Source organism: Oncorhynchus keta, chromosome 11 (assembly GCF_023373465.1).
Source record: "Oncorhynchus keta strain PuntledgeMale-10-30-2019 chromosome 11, Oket_V2, whole genome shotgun sequence".
Taxonomy (NCBI): Eukaryota; Metazoa; Chordata; class Actinopteri; order Salmoniformes; family Salmonidae; genus Oncorhynchus; species Oncorhynchus keta.
In genome coordinates this window covers 39,245,983-39,269,827 of record NC_068431.1, presented here as the reverse complement: position 1 = coordinate 39,269,827, position 23,845 = coordinate 39,245,983, and the positions used below count along the sequence as shown (strand labels likewise).

Here is a 23,845-nt window from a genome sequence, read left to right as displayed (position 1 = left end):
ATATCCACAGTAAAACGAGTCCTATATCAACAACCTGAAAGGCCACTCGGCAAGGAAGAAGCCACTGCTCCAAAACCGCCATAATAAAGACAGACTACGGTTTGCAACTGCACATGGGGACAAAGATTGTACTTTTTAGAGAAATTTCCTCTGGTCTGATGAAGCAAAAATAGAACTGTTTGGAGGCAAAAGGGGGAGGCTTGCAAGCCAAGAACACCATCCCAACCGTGAAACACGGGGGTGGAAGCGTCATGTTGTGGGAGTGCTTTGCTGCAGGAGGGACTGGCGCACATCACAAAATAGATGGCATCATTAGGGAGGGAAATTATGTGGATATATTGAAGCAGCATCTCAGACATCAGTCAGGAAGTTAAAGCTTGGTCCAAATGGGTCTTCCAAATGGACAATGACCCCAAGCATACTTCTAAAGTTGTGTCAAAATGGCTTAAAGACAACAAAATCAAGGTATTGGAGTGGCCATCACAAAGCCCTGACCTCAATCCTATAGAAAATGTGTGGTCAGAACTGAAAAGGCGTGTGCGAGCAAGTAGGCCTACAAACCTGACTCGGTTACAGCAGCTCTGTCAGGAGGAATGGGCCAAAATTCACCCAACTTATTGTGGGGAAGCTTGTGGAAGGCTACACGAAAAGTTTGACCCAAGTTAAACAATTTAAAGGCAATGCTACCAAATGCTAATTGAGTGCATGTAAGCTTCTGACCCACTGGGAATGTGATGAAAGAAATAAAAGCTGAAATAAATCATTCTCTCTACTATTATTCGGACATTTCACATTCTTAAAATGAGGTGGTGATCCTAACTGACCTAAGACAGGGAATTTTTTTACTAGGATTAAATGTCAGGAATTGTGAAACTGAGTTTAAATGTATTTGGCTAAGGTGTATGTAAACTTCCGACTTCAACTGTATGGCTTTGTGGAAATGCTAACCCTATAAAGGTGCTACACACAGGATGTATTTTAATATTTGCATTTTAATTTCAGAATTTACATAATATATCTGGCGATAATAGTGGATTGATAGTGTTTCACCCACAATATTTGTGATATTCGCCTATTGATTTCTCCCGCCGGAGCGGCATCTGTTGTCAAACTGGGAAAGCTGTTTTGACTTTGGCTGTGTTTTCTAGTGAAAATCAAAATTTTCTGGTTTCTAAAATTCTTCGCTGTTAGTTCAATTTCAGTTAGAGAACAAGCACTGGGTAATATCCTTATCTAAATTGTTGTGAAATACTTTTGGTCATGTAGTGTATGTGGACACCTGCTCGTCAAACATCTCACTCAAATCATGGGCATTAATATGGAGTTGATCCCTTTTGCTTTAAACTGCTTAGGGCTGCAATCCTGTTAACGGGATCGATATGACAACAGCCAGTGAAAGTGCAGGGCGCCAAATTCAAAACAGAAATCTCGTAATTAAAATTCCTCAAACATACATGTATCTTATACCGTTTTAAAGGTAATCTTGATGTTAATCCCACCACGGTGACCAATTTCAAAAAGGCTTTACAGCAAAAGCACCACAAATGATTGTTAGGTCACCACCAACTCACAGAAAAATTCAGCCATTTTTCCAGCCAAAGAGGAGTCACAAAAAACACAAATGGAGATCAAATTAATCACTAACCTTTGATCTTCAAAAGATGACACTCATAGCACTTCATGTTACACAATACATGTATGTTTTATTTCATAAAGTTCATATTTATATAAAAAAAATCTCAGTATACATTGGCGCGTTACGTTCACTTGTTCCAAAAACATCCAGTGATATTGCAGAGAGCCACATCATTTTACAAAAATAGTCATTATAAATGTTGATAAATACATTGCTAGACATGGAAATATAGATATACCTTTCCTTAATGCAACCACTGTGTCAGATTTCCAAAAAACTATACAGAAAAAGCAAACCATGCAATAATCTGGGACGGCACTCAGAAAAAAGAAATAAATTATCTGCCATGTTGGAGTCAACAGAAATCACATTGTCAAAAGTAAGGGAATATTTATAATCTTCATCAGAATACACTCTCAGGAATCCTAGTTCACCAATAAAAGCATGATTTGTTCGATAATGTCCATTTATTTATGTCCAAGTAGCTACTTTTGTTAGCGCATTTAGTACACAAATCCAAACGCTCGTGCAGGTCCACCCGAACGTCGGACGAAAACTTCAAAAAGTTATATTACAGATCGAAGAAACTTGTCAAACTAAGTATAGAATCAATCTTTATGATATCATAAATCTTCAATAACGTTCCAACCGGAGAATTCCTACGTCTGTAGAATTCCTATGTCCATGTGAAATGCGCATGACCAGGACCTGGCGCTCTGCCAGACCACTGACTCAAACAGCTCCCATCCGGCTCCACAACACAGTAGAAGCCTCAGTCAAGTTTCTACAGATGGTTGACATATCCCACTGTGTATTCAATAGGGGCTGGGTTGAAAATCGACCAACCTCAGATTTCCCACATCCTGTTTGGATTTCTTCTTGGGTTTTTGCCTGCCATATGAGTTCTGTTATACTCAGACATCATTCAAACAGTTTTAGAAACTTCAGAGTGTTTTCTACTCCATACTAATAATAATATGCATATATTAGCAACTGGGACTGAGGAGCAGGCTGTTTACTCTGGGCACCTTTCATCTAAGCTACTCAATACTGCCCCTGCAGCCATAAGAAGATGGCCTTCCCAGAAGACTTGAGGCTGTTTTCTACTAGATGTTGGAAAATTGCTGTGGGGACTTGCTTCCATTCAGCCACAGGCGTTAGTGAGGTCGGGCAATGATGTTGGGTAATAAGGTGTGTCTTGTCAGTGTTCCAATTCATCCCAAAGGTTTTCAAAGGGGTTGAGGTCAGGGCTCTGTGCAGGCCAATCAAGTTCTTCCACCAATTTTCGTCAAACCATTTCTGTATGGACCTATCTTTGTGCACGGGGGAATTGTCATGCTGAAACAGGAAAGGGCCTTCCCCAAACTGTAGCCCGTGCAAGCACATGCTTCTAGAATGTCATTGTATGATGTAGCATTTCCCTTCACTGGAACTACGGGGCCTAGCCCGAACCATGAAAAACAGCCCCAGTCCATTATTCCTCCTCCACTTTACATTTGGCACTATGCATAGGTGCAGGTAGCGTTCTCCTTGGGTCTGCAAAACCCAGATTTTGTCCGTCGGACTGAAAGATAAAGAAGCCAGATGGTGAAGCTTGTTTTTGTCACACCAGGGAACACGTTTCTACTGCTCCAGAGTCCAATGGCGGCGAGCTTTACACCACTCCAGCCGACGCTTGGCATTGCACAAGGTGATCTTAGGCTTGTGTGCAGCTGCTCGGCCATGTTGTGCTGATGTTGCTTCCAGAGGTAGTTTGGAACTCCGTAGTGAGGGTTGCAACTTAAGGACAGGCCATTTTTACGTGCTGCGCGTTTCAGCACTCTGTGGTCCCATTCTGTAAGCTTGTGTGGCCTACCACTTCACAGCTGAACCGTTGTTGCTCCTTGACATTTACACTTCACAATAACATCACCGCCTTGTATGGCATCTGACCGTAAGGCGCTACAGAGGGTAGTGTGAACGGCCCAGTACATCACTGGGGCCAAGCTTCCTGCCATCCAGGACAAATATAATAGGCGGTGTCAGAAGAAAGCCCATAAAATTGTCAGTCTCCAGTCACCCAAGTTAGACTTTTCTCTGCTACCGCACGGCATGCAGGACCGGAGCGCCGAGTCTAGGACAAATGCTCCTCAACAGCGTCTACCCCCAATCCATTAGACTGCTGAACAATTAATAAAAATCACAACAGGGCAATTTACATGGACCCCCCCTCCCTTTTGTACACTGCTGCTACTTGCTGTTTGTTTGTTTTACCTATGCATAGTCACTTTGCCCCAACCAACATGTACAGATTACCTCAACTAGCCTGGACACTGACTCGGTACTGGTGCCCCCTGTATATAGCCTCGTTATTCTTATTGTGTTACTTTATTACTTTTTTTTAGCCTACTTGGTAAATATTTTCTTCTTGAACTGCACTGTTGTTTAAGGGCTTGTAAGTAAGAATTTCACGGTAAAGTCTACACTTGTTGTATTCGGCACGTGATAAAGTATGATTTGACAAACTGGCTTGTTGGAAAGGTGGCATTCTATGGCGGTGCTAAGCTCATCAGTGAGGACAATCTACTGCCAATGTTTGTCTATGGAGATTGCATGGCTATGTGCTCAGCAGCGGGCTTTGCTGAAATGGCCAACTCCACTTATTTGAAGGTTTGTCCAGATGCTTTTGTATATACAGTTTATTCGGAAAGTGTTCATACCCTTCGACGTTTTCCACATTTTGTTATGTATGTTACTGTATGGTGCATCTTATCAATAACAAACTATCGTTTTTACAGCTGGTGGAAACCGGAAAGTAACCAGCATCAAACAGCTGTAAAACTTTTTGTTTTGTTATTTGTTAGATATTTCACAGCGATTTATTGGTACAATGATTCACTACACTATTCAGTGCTTGTTTACGCACAAACTGAAATTTAGTAGACGATGTAGAATTTTACCAACCAGGAAATGACAGAGCGATTTCCACTAGATAACGAGGCCACAAAGTCAGAACAGCTTTCCATTTTGACGATAGTTGCTGTTCCGGCGGGAGAAATCAGTCGGCGAATATCACAGCTAATCACAACACGTGATTGAAGTAATCCTTTGAAACACTAGCGCAAGATATATTTAGACATATTCTGAAATGACAATGCCGAAAGGCAAACTAATCCTACTGTATGTGTTGCATCTTCTAAAAAAGATATTTCTCGCTGATATAAAATGTTTTCCTTATGTTTCCAAAACAAAAGAGGTATTGCTTGCGGTTCGGTTAATGTTTGGAGAAAGCGTTGGATCGGTTAACAAAATTCTTCCAGCAAGAAGATGCCTTCATCAATAGGCGCTTAAAGTAGTCAATGTCTATGAATGGGCTAGCATTAGGGTAAAATAGCTAGCTAGCCTATTGAATCGTGATAACTGTTTCTGAAGTAAAGGGACAGAGAAGGACAAGGACGGAAACGTTCACATCATACCAGTAGCTATGGCATATCCACATACTTCGGAATTTAAACAAAGCTGTATAGCTTTCTAGAAAGAAACTTGTGAGGTATGCTGGATTTTTATTAATTTGGCTGTCATTCCTCTTAGCATTCCTCTTGGCACGAGCAAGCTCAATGTGTTGGTGACCAAACTGCATGGGTTCTTGGCTCATGCTCCAGAGGAAGATGACGACACACTGGTGACTGAAAGTCCTGAGGGTGAGAACTGTAATAAGTGCACCTTTAACTCAGTAGGTACAGCGGTGTTGTCTGGCCATTATTGTCTGCTGATTTTAATTCACAGGTATAATGACCAAGGACTGTGTGGAGCCACACTCAACAGACCGAACCTCCCTTGAGGTATTGACATGAAAAATATCCGTATTGGCTGTTCTAGACCAAAGAGTATTTAGTATTGTTGCAGATCTAGAAGATGTAGTTATTACATATTTCTTGTTGAATACAGACCTCAACAGACGCCTTGAAGCAGTCCAGATGTGGTTCCAGGAGGTGGGCTTTCTTCTGATATTTTGAAATATGTGATAGTTTATGTACATGTTGTTTATGGACAAGAAACGCATAAAAACATTATCCTCTAATGCAGAGGTTTTCAAACTTTTCGACTGGGACCCCAAGCCATTCCATATATTTGAACTATTCCTGAGTTAGCATGCCCAATTCAACTTGTCAAGTAATTACACACCCTTATTGAGGTCAATCAGGAGAGCTAGTTTAGGGCTCCAACGAAGTTGTGAGATGTCTGGGGGGGTCACTGAGGAGGTTTGAAAAACCACTGCTCTAATCGATGTCACTTGTTGTATTACAGAAAACCTTCCGTTGTGATTAAACACAGTGGACTGGATGAATCTGGTGCTTCAAATGAAAGTGATGATGACTGCTTGATCGTCAATTCAAACGGTTATCCTGATGTAACAAGATTGCCTAAAGGTTTGTTTTTCTACTACTTCTTTCAATACTGTAAGGGGATATTAACACTGGAAATGCATAATGTATGACTGACTGGATTATAAACAGAAAATGCCTTTTTCCATGCGTTTGTCTTTACATGTCTTATGCACAAAGGTACTGCACTGGTGAGGCCTGAGCCGGTGGAAAGTGTCAGAGATGACTTCCGAGGTACAGAATTCCATTGTGGAAAATCTGGTCATCTGAGGAGAGTTTTTCCCAGGAGACGTGGAGGTGAGCTTTCATGAATTAATATGAATATGCATGCATATCCATTACCCTAAAAGTGTGCCGCAGAATGACAATGAATTCATGTTTGTAATCAATCAAATCAAATTTGTACATGAGCAAATGTCACAAAGTGCTATACAGAGACCCAGCCTCAAACGGCAAGCAATGCAGATGTAGAAGCACGGTGGCTAGGAAAACTCCCTATGAAGGCAGGAACCTGGGAAGGCAGGAAACTAGGGAAAAACCTAGAGAGGAACCAGGCTCTGAGGGGTGGTCCTCTTCTGGATGTTCCAGGTGGAGATTATAAGAGTACATGGCCATTAAGGCCAGATTGTTCATCGGTGACCAGCAGGGTCAAATAATAATCAGTGGTTGTAGAGGGTGCAACAGGTTGGTACCTCAGGAGTAAATGTCAGTTTGCTTTTCATAGTCAAGCATTCAGAGGGTGAAACAGCAGGCGCAGTAGAGAGGGCAAGAAAGTTGGGGGGTTGGGGTGGGTGGGGAACAGCAGGTCTGTGACAAGGTAGCACGTCCTGTGAATAGGTCAGGGTTCCATAGCCTCAGGCAGAACAGTTGGAACTGGAGCTGCAGTACAACCAGGTGGACTGGGGACAGCTAGGAGTCATCAGTCCAGGTAGTCCTGAGGCATGATCCTAGGGCTCAGGTCCTCCGGGAGTGGGGGAGAGAATTAGAGGGCACATACTTATATTCACGCAGGACACTAGATGATAAGACGGGAGAATTACACCAGATATAACCCTAGCCCCCCCCACCACAAAGACTATTGCAGCATAGATACTGGAGTCTGAGACTGCGGAAGACGTCCGACGAGACCCCGGACAGGGCCAACCAGGCAGGATATAGCCCCACCCACTTAGCCAAAGCACAGCCCCACACCACTAGAGGGATATCAACAGACCACCAACCTACTACCCTGAGACAAGGCTGAGTATAGCCCACAAAGATCTCCTCCACCACACAAGCCTGAGGGGGTGCAAAACCCAGACAGGAAGATCACATCAGTGACTCAACCCACTCAAGTGATGCACCTCTCCTAGGGACTGCATGGAAGAGCACTAGTAAGCTCGTGACTCAGCCCCCGTAATAGGGTCAGAGAATCCCAGTGGAGAGAAGGGCGCCGGCCAGGCAGAGACAGCAAGGGTGGTTCGACGCTCCAGTACCTTGCCGTTCACCTTCGGATCCCTGGGCCAGGTTAGCTTTGTAGGTTAGCAGTAAAACCTTTAAAATCAGCCCTTGCCTTAACAGGAAGTCAGTGTAGAGCGGAAGTTCTGGTCAAGATACTAGCAGTCGTGTTTAGCACTAACTGAAGTTTATTTAGTGCTTTAGCCAGGTAACCCGAGAGTAGAGCTTTGCAGTCCTCTAATCTAGAAGTGACAAAAGCATGGATTAGCTTTTCTGCGTAATTGTTTGATAAAATGTTATATTTTTGCATTATTACGAAGGTCGAAAAAAGATGTCCTATTAATATTCTTGATATGTTCGTCAAAAGCGAGATCAGGGTCGAGAGGAACGCTGAGGTCCTTCAGTTTTAATTGAGACGACTGTACAACCAAGATTAATTGTCAGATCCAACAGCAAATCTTTGTTTCTTGGGACCTAGAACAAGCATCTCTTGTTTTATCATACTTTCAAAGTAAAACATTTGCTGCCATCCACTTCCTTATGTCTAAAACACAGGCTTCCAGGGTAGACAATTTTGGGGCTTCACCATGTTTCCTCGAAATGTACAGCTATGTGTTGTCTGCATAGCAGTGAATGTTGACATTGTGTGCATCTCCAAGAGGTGTGTGTGTGTGTGTGTACAGTTGAACCCGGAGGTTTACATACACCTTAGCCAAGTACATTTACACTCAGTTTTTCACAATTCCTGACATTTAATCCTAGTAAGAATTCCCTGTTTTAGGTCAGTTAGGATCACCACTTTATTTTAATAATGTGAAATGTCAGAATAATAGTAGAGTGATTTATTTCAGCTTTTATTTCTTTCATCACATTCCAAGTGGGTCAGAAGTTTACATACACTCAATTAGTATTTGGTAGCATTGCCTTTAAATTGTTTAACTTAGGTCAAATGTTTTGGGTAGCCTTCCACAAGCTTCCCACAATAACTTGAGTGAATTTTGGCCCATTCCTACTGACAGAGCTGGTGTAACTGAGTCAGGTTTGTAGACCTCCTGAAATAATCTCTGTAAACAATTGTTGGAAAAATTACTTGTCATGCACCGACTTGCCAAAGCTATAGTTTGTTTACAAGAAATTTCTGGAGTGGTTGAAAAACAAATTATGACTCCAACCTAAGCATATGTAAACTTCTGACTTCAACTGTATGTTTGTGTGTGTGTGTATGTGGTCCTAAAACAGAACCTTGAGGAACACCGAAACGTACAATTGATTTGTCAGAGGACAAACCATTAATAGAGACTGATATCTTTCCGATAAATAAGATCTAAACCAGGCAAGAACTTGTCCGTGTAGACCAATTAGGGTTTTCAATCTCTCAAAAAGAATGTGGTGATCGCTGGTGTCAAAAGCAGCACTAAGGTCTAGGAGCACGTAGACAGATGCAGTCTGACGCTATTAAAAGGTAATTTACCACCTTCACGAGTGCAGACTCAGTGCTTTGATGAGGTCGAAAACCAGAGTGAAGCGTTTTCAAGATGGCGTCTTTTATCTTGTTGTGTCCTGTGTATATCTTTTATCTTTGTGTATATTTTTCTTAACCCCAACTTCAACATACTCTCCTGCAGACTGCCTCACCCATTTTCTTTACTTCAGAACCGGAACCCCCAACAGAAGCTAGACAGCTAACTAGCTAGTAGTCAGCTAGCCATTGCTAGCTGTCATCAGCTAAACTTTAGCCCGGACAACTCCTGCCATTCTGCACAACGCGATTCAACCCAGAGCGTATCGGACTTCTTACTCTCCATATCCCTGGATTCCTACTGCAAGCTCTGAACCATTTCACCTGGATCATCGGAGCAAGCGATTGGCTTCTCCTTCCTAACGTCTCTGTCACAAAGAAAGCGCCAATTAGCCTGGAGCTAGCCTATGCTAGGCCCATCTCCTGGCTAGCTGAAGAGGTCCATCAGCCACTCCTTGGGCTACAATACCTATTTTGCCAATTGGCCTGGACCCCTTTTATTGCCGATCCGGAGCCCCGCCAATCCATCATGACTGGACTACCGACGTATTCTGCCCGAGGGTTTTTTTCAACTGGCTCCCCATCGTGATGTCCCCTGAATGCCCATCTGCTAGCCGTGACCCACTTGCTCTCTAGAACACACTGGACTGTTAGTTGAAGAGGTCCAAAAGCCTATTTTCTTGGGCTACAATACCTATTTTGCCTATTGGCCAGGGCCCTTTTTCTACACAGAGCCCTGCTGATCCATCACGACTGATCTGCCAATGTAACCGCGTGGGGCTACAACTGACTTCTTCCGTTCCGATGTCTAAGGCCCTTCTGCTAGCCTGCTTGCCCCAGCCTGCTAGCTGTCTGAATCGCTGTTTCTCCAGCTCGCCCAGTTACTCACTGGACCCAATGATCACTCCGCTATGCATGCCTCTCCCTGATGTCAATATGCCTCGTTCATTGCTGTTTTGGTTAGTTATTATTGCCTTATTTCACTGTAGAGCCTCTAGCCCTGCTCAATACGCCTTAGCTAACCCTTTAGTTCCACCTCCCACACTTTGTTGACCTCACCTGGTTTAAATTGTTTCTAGAGGCACTATCCCTCTCTTTGTCACTCAATGCCTAGGTTTACCTCCACTGTATTCACATCCTACCATACCCTTGTCTGTACATTATGCCTTGAATCTATTCTACCGTGCCCAGAAACCTGCTCCTTTTACTCTCTGTTCTGAAAGTACTAGACAACCAGTTCTTATAGCCTTTAGCTGTACCAGTATCCTACTCCTCCTCTGTTTCTCTAGTGATGTAGAGGTTAATCCAGGCCCTGCAGTGCCTAGCTCCACTCTCATTTCCCAGGCGCTCTCATTTGTTGACTTCTGTAACCGTAAAAGCTGTGGTTTCATGCATGTTAACATTAGAAGCCTCCTCCTTAAGTTTGTTTTATTCACTGCTTTAGCACACTCTGCCAACCCGGATGTCCTAGCCGTGTCTGAATCCTGGCTTAGGAAGGCCACCAAAAAATCTGAAATTTCCATCCCTAGCTATAACATTTTCCAACAAGATAGAACTACCAGAGTTCTTTCTTACTATCCAGTTTTGTGCCCAAACAATTTGGTCTTCTACTTTTAAAAATCCACCTTTACAGAAACAAGTCTCTCACCATTGCTGCTTGCTATAGACCCATCCATAGCACGTACTCCAGCAGGTATAGCAACTCCTCCTTTGGCAGCCTTTCCTTCCAGTTCTCTGCTGCCAATGACTGGAACAAACTGCAAAAATCACTGAAGCTGGAAACTCATATCTCCCTCACTAACTTTAAGCACCAGCTGTCAGAGCAGCTCACAGATCACGGCATCTGTAAATAGCCCATCCAACTACCTCATCCCCCATACTGTTATTTATCTCTACTTGCACACTCATCTTCTGCACATCCATCACATCGCCACTATGGCCTATTTATAACCTTCCTACCTCATTTGCACACACGCTATATATACTTTTTCTATTGTATTATTGACTGCATGTTTGTTTATTCCATTACTGCCACTTTAAGTGAGTTTGGTACACATCCGGAGGATAGGGTGCAATTTACTATGTTCCACATAGGAGGGCCAAGCACAGGAAGTAGCTATTTTATTATTTTAGTTGGAATAGGGTCCAGTATGCAGCTTGATGGTTTAGAGGCTGTTACTATTTTCATGAATGTGCCAAGAGATACAGGATTAAAAAACTTGAGTGTCTCCTTGATCCTAGATCCTGGCAGTTCTGTGCAAACAACTGAGCATTGGAGAAATATGCAGATTCAAAGAGGAGTCCATAATTTGATATATTTAATTTAATGATCATGATCTTTTCATTGAAGAAGTTCATGAATTCATCACTGCTGAAGTTGAAAGCTATCCTCTCTTGGGGAATGATGGTTTTTCTTAGCCAGCCTAAAACCCCAAAGAGCAAGCAATGCAGACTTGGAAGCATTGGTTGATCGATTGTGTGTTTTGTAGGAGGTGAACACTTGGAGATTGTTAGCTGTACAGCCTGTGGCCAGCAAGTTAACCACTTCCAGAGGGACTCCTTCAATCAGCATCCGGTACTCAAAGTACTTATTTGCAAGGTGAGGTGAACCTGGGTCTGTCAAAGATTGGGACAATTATAGTGAACACAAATATAAACGCAACAATGGCAAAGATTTTACTGCATTACGGTTTATATAAGGAAATAAGTCCATTTAAATGAATAAATTAAGCCCTAATCTATGGATTTCACATGACTGGGAGTCCATATGTTGGTCAGAGATACCTTAAAAGAAAACCACTCAGTATCTGGTGTGACCACCATTTGTGTCATGCAGCGTGACACATCTCCTTCACGTAGAGTTTATCAGGCGGTTGATTTTGGCCTGTGGAATGTTGTCCCACTCCTTTTTAATAGCTGTATGAAGTTCCTGGATATTGGCATGAATTGGAACACGCTGTCAATCCAGAGCATCCCAAACATGCCCAATGTCTGGTGATTATGCAGGCCATGGAAGAACTGGGTCATTTTCAGCTTCCAGGGATCAGGAACAGATCCTTACGACATGGGGCTGTGCATTATCATGCACGACAATGGCCCTCAGGATCTTCCCATGGTATCTGTGCATTTAAATTGCTCTCTATAAAATGCTTTTGTTTGCTGTCCGTAGCTTATGATGCACTCTGTTCACAACGTTGACATCAGCAAACCGCTCACCCACACATCGCCATACACGTGTTCTGTGGTTGTGAGCCAGTTGGATGTTCTGCCAAATTCTCTAAAATAACATTGGAGTAGGCTTATGGTAGCGAAATTAACATTAAATTCTCTGGCAACATCTGTTGGACATTCCTGCAGTCAGCATGCCAATTGCACACTCCGTCAACTTGAGACATCTGTGGCATTGTGTTGTGATAAAACTGCACATTTTAGAGTGCCTTTCTATTGTCCCCAGCACAAGATGTACCTGTGTAATGATTAGGGCTGTACCCGACAAAATCAAAAAATCTTGATCGTCCGAAAGTCGTCTGTTCAATTGCTCAACATTTTTAAACATGTATTTTCTGTATATAGACACACCCTAATATGTTTTAAGAAAATAAACTATATGCATTGAGTTTGTCTGATGCTTTAAGCTTACAGTTGGATTCCCCTAGGGCGCCAGAGGTCTCGATAACCAGAAGAAAAAAAACGTAACCTGACCCAACTATTTTCCTCCTGCTCCTGCTGGCTTTCGCACAAGTTGCTGGTAATGGGCTACATGAGGAGTTGGCCACCTTTCTCATGTGGAATGCCAATTTATCTTACCATTTCTACTGATCTGCGTGCCAGTTATGGTTTTCATATGCACATTTTAGTGAAACAGTTTAATTTATAATAATGTCTTCATATCTTAATCATTGTCATGTGGTTAATCAACATTCAATCTAAATGAAAATGATACAAACATAAAAAGTTACTTCTATTGCCATTGCCAACTACTTTAAAAAAGCCTACATAAAACCAACAAATAAAAACATTGTGCCTGCAGGTAGAATTTTTTTCTTCTTCTTAGAAATCAGATTGGCAACACACTGCCTGTTTGCAACAAACTTGAAACATTGTATCCATTATTAACTTGGGTCCAGCCAAAACTTGATCTAGCGAACTTGCAACATTGTATAAAATATTCTGGGTCTTCAATTTCCTGTGCCAGTGAGCTTGGGACAGACATTTGTAGGTTATTTGCGCAAAGGATAAGAAGCTGTGCTTGACTTGGGCAGGAGTTCACCTGAGCTGAGTACCAGCACCTCAAATGTTCTACTGCTTGAACTCCTGTTCCTCTTATAGAATATTAGCTCTAAAGTATTGTGGAGCTAAAATGAGTACCAAAACCTATTTCAGTCCAAGTCCAGCACTGACATTTCCACTGGATCAGAGCAGAGCATGACATTTTTCCCTTTCATGCTGAGTGGTTATCAAAAGGGAGAGCACTGGAAATATTTTCAAATACATTGAGGAACTATTGTCATTCTCAATGGATAGAAAACATTGAGGTGAAAACATTACTTTGAGGAGCTCCACAGGTCATTAGTGGTGGCGCGTTAAGCCAATCATAAATGTGCCGTTTGGGGATCCGATTAGTATTTCTATGCCTGCATTTGTGCGCAGGCCACTTCTGTGTATGCGTCCTTACTCAACATTGACAGGGGTGTTCCAAACAAAAGACGATGACTAAATTGACAGAACTCGTAAATGGAATTAATTAAACCGAAAGTTGTTTCTCACAAGTATAGCATAGGTTATGGACTTTGTAAATAATACGTCCACTCTGACAAAAGACTGGAATAATATTGAATGCATTAAAAGAAATGACCGTAACAAATGTTAGATTAGGAATTAACGGTTAATTTACTACTGGTGATATGTCATGGGGTGTTGATATACACTAATAATCAAATGCAAACAATTCACACAATGAAGATATGAAACAGTCAATGCACAAATTGGTGGGAGAGTGCATTGTTCATCTGGGTGCATGGTCAATCACACGTCTGCATTGGCCATGCAGGATTTATGGTGATATGGCCTCCACAGACGTCGGGGCATTCATACTTCTTGTGCTTTGCGGAGCAGGATGTGCTGCCCCCACCTACCATCAACCCATCATGTCAATGGGGAGCAATACAGAGCCCTCCGCATTAAAACATTTTGGAGGCGCATGGCGATGTGGTACAGAGCTCGATTTGGCCTCTGCATGCCTCTGGAGACTCCGCAATTGTCACACCTGCAATATGGAGCCGCCGACCACATTTTCGAATCGAGTACAACTGGGCTTTTAGTCCAAGACTCCAATGGATTAGTTCACTGAGATGGGCGTATATATACACTTGTTACAGCTCAACTAAAACAATCTCTGTCGACCAACAGCCTAACGAGCAAACAATCGACCAGTCAACTAATTGGGGTCAACCCTAGTAATGATCATGCTGTTTAATCAGCTTCTTCATATTCTTAACCTGTCAGGTGGATGGATTATCTTGGCAAAGGAGAAATGGTCACTAAATGTAAACAAATTTGTGCACAACATTTTAGGGAAATAAGCTTTTTGTGCATTTCTGGGATATTTTATTTCAGCTCATGAAACATGGGACCAACACTACATGTTGCATTTATATTTTTGTTCAGTGTGTCATTCTCCAAAAATATTTTGAGCTCAGCTACATTTTTGGAGGCTTTGTCCTTATTGTCTTATTTTCTCAGTCTTGTTTCAAGTATTACTCAAGTGATGACATCAGCAAGGATTGTGATGGCATGGATGAACAGTGCAGGTACGATGGGGTGGTTCTCCTAAACAAAAAGATGCTGCAAGCAAATCCTGAGACGTTAAAAAACATACAGGTTGTTACGTTAATCATTACTTCAAACTACTATATTTGCTTCTTACAGATGGTGTGCAGAGGGGGGAAACCTGATCTGCTGCGACTTTTGCCCCAATGCCTTCTGTAAGAAATGCATTTTGCGTAATCTGGGGCGAAAGGAACTGTCTGGCATCCTAGATGAGGAGAGTAAGTGGTACTGCTACGTATGCAGCCCAGCGCCTCTTCTAGACCTGGTCGTCGCCTGTGACAATGTTCTTGACAACCTGGGGAGTTTGTGGCAAGACCACCGCAAGAGGGGCAGAGGTGATGGCAAATCTGGACATTGTGACTCTCATCCCAGGCATTCTCAAAACATTCCCACGGGTCATTGGAACCATAGTGGCATAGATGGTCATGTGGTGTTCAACTACAACACCCTTCAAATTCCAGAGGAGATGGCCAAAAAGGCAAAAAACCTTGTGGACTCTACAAACACTGTAAACACAACTTTCGTGAAATTCATTCAAGGTGGAATGGGTTTTAAGCGACAATACTTGAAGACTTTCCAGTCAGTACTAAAGGGTCTAAAGAAGTCCCACACAGCTCTGGAGGAAGCCCTTTGGGAGGAGTTCAAAGAGATTGGTCTGCCAAAAGATGGGGGAAACTCCACTTTTGGTACTGATGCACCTCAACAAGCACAAGAGGGTTGTGTGGAAATGGACATTGTTGATAAAAATTGCCTGCATTACTTAAAGAAAATTGCATCTGAACATTTGGAAGAGAATGATTCAGACTCTAAAGGCTTTACGGATGATGAAAGGCCTTCGTCCTCAAGTGAAATGAAAGGTATCCTTGGCATAGAGATAATACCCCGTCGAGGTAGAGGCAGGCCACGGAAAAACTCCAAACCCGGAGAAGATCCTTCCAACATGACAAAACAACTGGTGGTGCAACTTACACCTGTCCCTGTTGAAAAACAGCCACCCTCTGGCCCCCCAGAGTTGGAGGCGGAGGAAAAAAAGGAGTTGGAGGAAGAAATAAAAGAAAAGGTGGATGAACGTAAGGGGGACTGTGAATCTATTGAACCTGCAACAGAAGGGGAGTATGAATCTGCTGAGGAGGGAAACGAATCTCTGGAACTGGAAGATGAACCAGAGAATAGACGCTCACCTCGGGTAAAGACCACGCCCTTACGCAGGCCAGGTGAGGGCAAGACCAAGTCTACCCCCTCAGGCGCTGACAGTGAGGGTGACTCCGAGCCTGATACCAGCCCCAATGTTGAAGTGCCTCAAGGAGCTGATGAGGGAGGGCTTGGGAGAGGAATTGAAGACTCGGACTCCGATGAGGTTCCTGCTGTCCTTCAGCGGGCAGCCATGGCTCGCAGTTCAGACGAAGCTGGGAGTGACGATGGAGACCATCGGAGCGTGACCAAGAAATGCCTCTTCGGCCTGAAGAAGAACACTGCCCTCTCTCCAGAAAGAGTGGTCCGCAAACGCAAGGTGCAAGACCGCTCCTCTGACTCGGACTCCTCCAGTGACAATCCAGACCTGCAGAAGGAGATCAAGACTATGAGCAGGCCCAGGGGGAGGCCTCGGAAGGTTAAGAGAGAGGATGAACCTACCCCCAGCAAGAATAGTCCACAACATAGGCCCCCGGGCAGACCTCGGAAGGTCAAGAAAGAGAATGAATCTGCATTCAGCAAGGAGGGTAATACCCAGGTAACCAAGCCCAAAAGCACACCTCGGTCCCAGCAGAAAACAAAGCAGTCGCCATCCTCTTCCAGTCAAGAAGAGGGAGACCAGGATTCTGAGTCTAGCGATGACAGTGGTGACCAGAAGATTAAGCCTATCACTGAGGAGGTGGCCTTACTGGGGTCAGCAGCTTTCCACCAGTCATCTGGTGAGTTGGTCTCTCACTTTCTCTACACTTTTGAGGTAAACCACTGCATTCATGAGCTGTATTTCAACCCTTTTCAGGTAGCCATGTAGATTTCATCATTGGCAAATGTTGAACTGACCCTTTTTTTTGTACTCTTAACCTGTAGGCGATGAAGAGCAGACCCGGTCTGGGCCTTCTTGGGAAGCAGAAGATGATGACGATCCAGAAAATAGGTATGGTTCCGAACAAACGCACTTAGCGTTTGTAATACACCCTAGGCGCGGGAGAAAGGCCACGCCACGGACCTCTAAGTTGGGTGCTAATAATGGTGACTCCTCCGTTGTCAAGACCCCTTCCCAATCAATCCTGTCTCGTCCAACCCGCAGCTGCAGTAAACCAGCAGCTATCCCATACAATTTCTAGTGTAGAGCAGAGGTACCGTGTCAAGCACAGGGAGAAACCCCTCCACCTTGCTAAGGCTGTTTTATGAATGATAGGCTACTTATGCCACTGTTTTCATTTACCTTTTTCTTAATTTTTTTTTGAAAATGTAATTTAAAGTTAAATGTGAGTTGTCTATTAGCAGAATGTGGCATCATTTGTCCATGTCTGTGCATTTCAAGGTGATTAAGAGGGGAAAATGCTGGTTATCGTATTAGTTTGCACAAAAGCCTGATGCACTTATTAAAACAAATTAAACAAATTATTTTATACCTCATAGTTTCTCATTGGTCAACAATACTGCAAGTCATCCTTATTTCTTCCACATATAGTATTCTAGTTTTTACCAAAAAGAACAGTATACTGTATATTAAGTATTTTAAGCCATGTTAAAGGTATCGATTGCATTATTTGTTAGTGTGATTATACTTTCTTTTTTTAATAAAAGCTAATGAACCACACCAGGTTACTGAATACACACCTGAACGTACCCTTAGACTTAATTTACAGGTCTGGCTATATTTATCTTTGACTATACTAGGGTGAATTACATTCCTGTCACTGGGAATTGGTCATCATGGAGTTTGATGTCATTTCCTAAGTGACTGGAATTTGGACCCCAACCCTCATATTATACATCCCCTAATGGTCAGTTCATGATCAGGTATTCTTTAGGGGGACCGTATTGTACATGACTGCACCCTTCTGGCTGCTGGATGTTGCCCATTTCTCTAAGGCAGTGTAAAAGCATACACATGACTGCTAGTATTAGGTGTTGGTGTATGGTTACTGTATGGAAGATTTTTTTCTTTTTCTTGATATATTTGAAGTGCATGTGCAATATGCCAGTGGTGAAGTGGCTGTATTTAGCACTGCTATTCTGACACAGTTGAGTACTAATACGATGGGTTGACTATACAATGATTCTCTGAACAGACTGGAAAACTATCTATTCTGCTTGATTGAATCTTTAACATTATATGATTTATTGCTTCTGGCCAGGTTGAGGGCTTAGCCGAGAAAGAGGACTTGTGATGCGAAACAGCAGTATACCAAAGACACTGATTAAAAGACTGTACTGTATTTGACTTTCTTTGTGCCTTTTTTCACCACAGGCACCTAGCTGAATTTCTTGTATGCTTTGTTTGTGATACTAATTGCATAATCATATTTAGAGTATTTTCATGTTTGTTTTGCATGCAAGGCCATATTTATTGGCCATTTACCTACATTTTAAATGATTTAAAAACCTCTAATTTAATGCAATTGTTTTTTACTTTGGAGGAGCTTGATGCCTAATAGCAACCGCTCTTCAAGCTGGTCCTGTAGAATGGTTGTAATGCATTTTATTCAACCACAACTTTGTCCTCTTGTGACCTCTGAGGTCAGCCTTACAACATTGCTGTGAGACGAGGAGACATGTTGTCTTACATAGTGAAGTGTCTTTTTGTTCTTCCATTTTCCCAGTTTAAACACTTGCGGTAAAGGCCTCAGGCCCAGGCTGTTGTCGGCCGCTGCTGTTTGATACTGCCTCATATGAGGGGCCCTCATGTAAACTTACTTCTCGCTGAGGCTTCATCTGAGGCTTCATTCAACTATTATTCTGACAAAAGGATTGTTTCTTAAAAACATATTCATGTGTAAGTAGATACATGTATTTCACCGAATATTGAACTTCGTAAAAAGCCCAAACAAAACCTTTTTAATATTTTTCATTTTTTTTACCCCACAAACTGTTTCCTGCATACCACCTAAAATAAAAGTGGTTGTAAGAACTTATTTTCAAATTGAACTAATAATTATGCTGTCATTAGCTCTGAGGTGCTGTAGTGTTAGCCTTGTTAAAGGCATGTTGTAGAGCATGCGTTAAACCAAGGATATGTTCTTACTTTTGTCATTGACTGAACTCTGTAAGAGAAACTATCCTTTGTAATAAATGAATACCCTTTATAATGTCTCGTATGTCTTCATTATTCTATATAGGACCAGCTTTGTTAATCTTGTGAGTGATACGTCTTAGATGTTTGTTTTGGAAGGGAAGGGTTGATTCAAATGTGCTAACAAAGTCGTTAGGTTATCTGGCCTTTGACTCCTCAATGTGTTGCGTTTTTAACATTAAATTAAGTGAAATGGTCTGACAGAGCATTTCAGCTGTCTATTTGGTCACATAACAGATATTTACATCAGTAAAGAAAGAAACATTCAACCACTTAAAGCAATGGCCTGTTCCCCCTCAGAATTATTTAAAAAATGTATTGTCGGTTGTTTACAGGTCAGGGAATGCAAAGAGGTATTAGAAATAGCTAGCATTGTTATTTTCATTAATTCTAGAAGAAATGTATCTCCTGGTGATATTGCTAAGTTTAAGATGAAATCCTGCGTCTTTATTGTAAATTCCTATGTAAGACCAGTTCCTTTAGAGAATCAACCTATTAAGCAGGGCTTGTTGGATTTGATGTGATGGTCATTAAAATGATCCTCCGGTCCCTTTTCCCTCTCTTCCTTGCTTCTGAAAGAATCGCTAAGAAAATGCTCTTGGCCCAAATCAAAGCCAACTACTCATCGGGGGAGGATTTCTCTTCAGACGAGGAGTCATCACAGGATGATGAATCTGACAGGGAAGAGAAGGCGCAGGAAGAGGGGAAAGATCAAAGCTCAGATGAGAATGGTAAGTGATCCCTCCTTTCCTCCACCGACATTTCCATTTTTTTATTTTGTCATTAAGCTGAAATACTGTCCTGACATGACCTGTTTCTTATCAACTGGGCATTTTAAAGTAGGCCCATATTGTAATTGTGGTGATCTAAGACATCGCCATGTGTCACTGCTTATTAGTGTACAGGTTGAATTAACATTTGATGTAGGAATATTATGTCCTCCTGACATTATTCATGTTTCTGCTGCAGGGGAGACCTCCAGTTTGACCTCTGACTCTGAGTCCAGTAAAACCCGTCACAGACACTGTCTGCTACGCCACAAGCTCAGCCTTGACGATGGAAATCCAAGTGATCAGAAAACAGCTGAAGAAAATGGGAACGAGCAGAAAGTCAAGAAATCTAGAAGAACCGAAGGTGTGTGTGGGATGGGTTCTGTGGAACGACTTTATGATTGGATACCATCAGTGCCCTAGACTAGTCTTGGAGTTGGTCCAATTACTTTGAACTTATTTTCTGCTTTCTTCCATCGCCTCAGGTGAGACATTGGAGAGCCAGAGTAGTGATGATAGCCAAACAGAGCAGGAAGAGTCTGGTATGAGTGAAGAGCTGAGCCAATCTGAGAACGAGGGCAATGAACAGAAGCCCAAAAGGTAAGAAGACTAATTTGTTTTGTCAATGCTGCTATCCTGGAAGGAAACCATGTTTTCTGTCATTGTTACATGTAATTGCGGTTGCATTATTTTTCGTGAAATATCTTTGCTCTTTTGTCTCCTTAGCTCATCTACCTCTAGAGTCGAGAGGGAATCAGTCCGTAGTTATCTACAGAAGAAGCAGCAACCCTCATATATTGTGCTGTCTGACTCCAGCGTCGATAAGGTAATAACGAGTGGATGTCACCATCTCATCTTACTTTTGCATGGTCAGTCAACCTTTTAAATTCTTCTTAATAACTTCATGATGTGCAACTATTTGATTTCTGAGAGGTATGATCATCATTCTGCTATTCTTGTTTACTGTTTGTGTATCAGGTGCTAAATGTTAAATTGTACTGGTAAAAGCGTTGTTGTGCTGGTGACCTCCGGATCTGTCTATCTAAACAGAGTGACGATGACGAGAAAGACGGAGACAATAAAGGTACACCTAAGGGCCGCAAGAAGATCCGCAGAATCATCATAGATGAGCACCTCCGCTCAGAGACCCAGAGAGCCCTGAAGGAGGAGGAGGATAGATGCAGACGCCTGGCAGGCAGAGAGCAGAGGGAGGACTTCAGAGAAGTACACTACACACAGCTGACCCTCTCATTCACACTCACTGTTGAAACCATGCTCTCAGAAATGTCATACTGTTAAGTCTATTTTATTTAAATACGTTATATATTATATCTATATATGGTTTATCAGTTTTGGTCTAATGGTGGTTTCCTCGCAGGTGATTGTTATTGACGATGAGGTTTCTCAAGTGGCCTGTCCAATCACCACGAAGCTGGTCTTGGATCAGGATGAGGGGACCAGGGAGCCACTCATTCAGGTGCACAGGAACCTGGTGACCAGGCTCAAGCCTCACCAGGTGGATGGTAAGTCTTGGTTTTTATTTCAGTTGTACAAGTCCAATACATACAATAATTAACATAGTAGCAAATACACCAGTGTCCCCTTCGATTTGCTGTACTTCTTCCTTTTGATAGGTGTGCAGTTTATCTGGGACTGTTGTTGTGAGTCAGTGAAGAAGGCCAATTCAACCCCTGGATCAGGTTGCTTACTGGCCCACTGCATGGGCCTAGGGAAGACACTGCAGGTAAGAGGAAGGGAAGAGAGAACAAAATGAGTGTTTAGCATTTGATATGGATCCCCATTAGCTGTTGCAAAAGCAGCAGCTACTCTTCCTGGGGTCCTAAAAAAAATAATAATAAAACATGACATAATACAAAATAATAATAGACATGAACAGCTCAAGATCAGCGCAACGTACCAGTTGTTTGGACACATCTACTCATTCATTTTTACAATTCTTTACATTGTAGAATAATAGGGAAGACATCAACTATGAAATAACACATATGTGTGTTAATAACACAGTGTTAAACCATTGCTTGTGTTTCTTGGCTCAAGTAAGTCTCTTCTTATTGGTGTCCTTTAGTTGTGGTTTCTTTGCAGCAATTCGACCATGAAGGCCTGATTCATGCAGTCTCCTCTGAACAGTTGATGTGTCTGTTACTTGAGCTCTGAAGCATTTATTTGGGCTGCAATTTCTGAGGCTAGTAACTCGAATGAACTTATCCTCTGCAGCAGAAGTAACTCTGGGTCTTCCGTTCCTGTGGCGGTCTTCGTGAGAGCCAGTTTCATCATAGCGCTTGGTTTTTGCGACTGCACTTGAAGAAACTTTCAAAGTTCTTGATATTCCGGATTGACTGACCTTCATGTCTTAACGTAATGGACTGCCGTTTCTCTTTGCTTATTTGCGCTGTTCTTGCCATAATATGGACTTGGTCTTTTACCAAATAGGGCTATCTTCTGTATACCACCCCTACCTCGTCACAACACAACTGATTGGCTCAAACACATTAGGAAGGAAAGAAATTCCACAAATTAACTTTTAACAAGGCACACATGTTAATTGATATGCATTCCAGTTGACTACCTCATGAAGCTGGATGAGAGAAGGCCAAGAGTGTGCAATGCTGTCATCAAGGAAAAAATGGTTGCTACTTTGAAGAATCTGTACAATACTATGTGTTGCCTTAAATTAGTTTTGGACTTTGGGTTTGTGAAGAGACCCTTGGTGGCATGTCTGGCAGGGTATCTATGTCTGTCAGAGTTGTGACAGACGTGTTGTCATATGCATGTGTCAATAACAAAACAGTATATTTTGTTAATGATACTAGTCTCTTGATGAAATATTTTTCTCATTTAGGTGGTGACATTCCTCCACACAATGCTGCAGTCAAGGTGCCTGAACTTCAGGACTGCCTTGGTGGTGTGTCCACTAAACACTATCCTTAACTGGGTCAACGAGTTTGACAAGTGGCAAGTTAACATGGGAGCTGACAAAGTCAAGGTAGTTGTAGATTAGATTTTTTTCTTTGAAGGTAAATAAATGCAGAGGTTATTCATATACAATGTAGCATCAAGAAATAGCAATGGCGTTATTTTGTAGGCACTAACTCCGCCATGGTTAAGCCTCTGTGGAAATAAATTGTGCTTTTGGATAAACACCGAAAATAAGACTTCAGAGATTTTATATGTTTTGTTCTATGAGATCAGCTAATGTCACTTTTTGTGAATTTTGAGCACATAGAAAAAGCACCTAAATGCATCATAATTCATGGAGGCCATGTTGACTGACTGACATCTCATAGAACAAAATGTATAAGATCTCCTAAGCTTGTGTTGACCTCAGACCTTGTTTTCGGTGTTTATCCCAAAACCCTGTTCTTTCCTCGTTAATTGTCGCCATAGGAATGGCTGAATGAACCAGAGGCAACTCATTTCAGGGTTTTTTGACTACAAGCTGGCGAGCTCTATATTCAAAGTATTTCATGTTTCTTTCATCTCCCTGTCTCGACCTCTTCATTTCTCTCACCATTTTTCTCTCGGTCTCTATACACTAACATATGCCTCGTAGGTGACAGAGTTGGCAACACTGAAGCGACCTCAGGAGCGTTATATTGCCCTGCAGAAATGGCAGAAGGATGGTGGTGTTATGATCATGGGCTATGAGATGTACCGCAACCTCACACTAGGCCTCAAAGTCACCCATAGACAATTCAAAAAGACCTTTAACAGCACACTGGTCGATCCAGGTACATCCTCTACTAAATCTATGCATGTAGTGTTGAGAGGTATGCACCATTAATTTATTTGTTTATTGTGTTGAAACTCTAATACACTACATTTGTTGTACTCCAGGTCCAGACTTTGTGATCTGCGATGAGGGGCACATCCTTAAGAACGAGGCGTCCAACATCTCCAAAGCTATGAGTGCCATTAAGACCAAACGGAGAGTGGTGTTGACAGGCACCCCACTGCAGAACAACCTCAATGAGTGTAAGGAGCTTCAGTCTATGACAACCTTTC

At 42.3% G+C, this 23,845-nt stretch overlaps 1 protein-coding gene across 1 annotated transcript in view; it reads left to right on the top strand.

Annotated features, from left to right (window-relative positions):
- The window catches only part of LOC118390239 (transcriptional regulator ATRX), a 43,427-nt gene that overhangs the window by 5,081 nt on the left and 14,501 nt on the right, over positions 1-23,845 (top strand). The window contains exons 2-20 of the mRNA XM_035780596.2: positions 5,207-5,316; positions 5,402-5,457; positions 5,564-5,607; positions 5,924-6,045; positions 6,181-6,297; positions 11,446-11,555; positions 14,699-14,766; positions 14,885-16,695; positions 16,841-16,907; positions 19,632-19,783; positions 20,022-20,186; positions 20,308-20,422; positions 20,549-20,648; positions 20,873-21,046; positions 21,201-21,345; positions 21,457-21,566; positions 22,683-22,826; positions 23,394-23,571; positions 23,678-23,815. Of these exons, the coding sequence (XP_035636489.1) occupies positions 5,207-5,316; positions 5,402-5,457; positions 5,564-5,607; positions 5,924-6,045; positions 6,181-6,297; positions 11,446-11,555; positions 14,699-14,766; positions 14,885-16,695; positions 16,841-16,907; positions 19,632-19,783; positions 20,022-20,186; positions 20,308-20,422; positions 20,549-20,648; positions 20,873-21,046; positions 21,201-21,345; positions 21,457-21,566; positions 22,683-22,826; positions 23,394-23,571; positions 23,678-23,815 (3,926 nt within the window). The remainder of the gene's footprint in view (positions 1-5,206; positions 5,317-5,401; positions 5,458-5,563; positions 5,608-5,923; positions 6,046-6,180; positions 6,298-11,445; positions 11,556-14,698; positions 14,767-14,884; positions 16,696-16,840; positions 16,908-19,631; positions 19,784-20,021; positions 20,187-20,307; positions 20,423-20,548; positions 20,649-20,872; positions 21,047-21,200; positions 21,346-21,456; positions 21,567-22,682; positions 22,827-23,393; positions 23,572-23,677; positions 23,816-23,845) is intronic.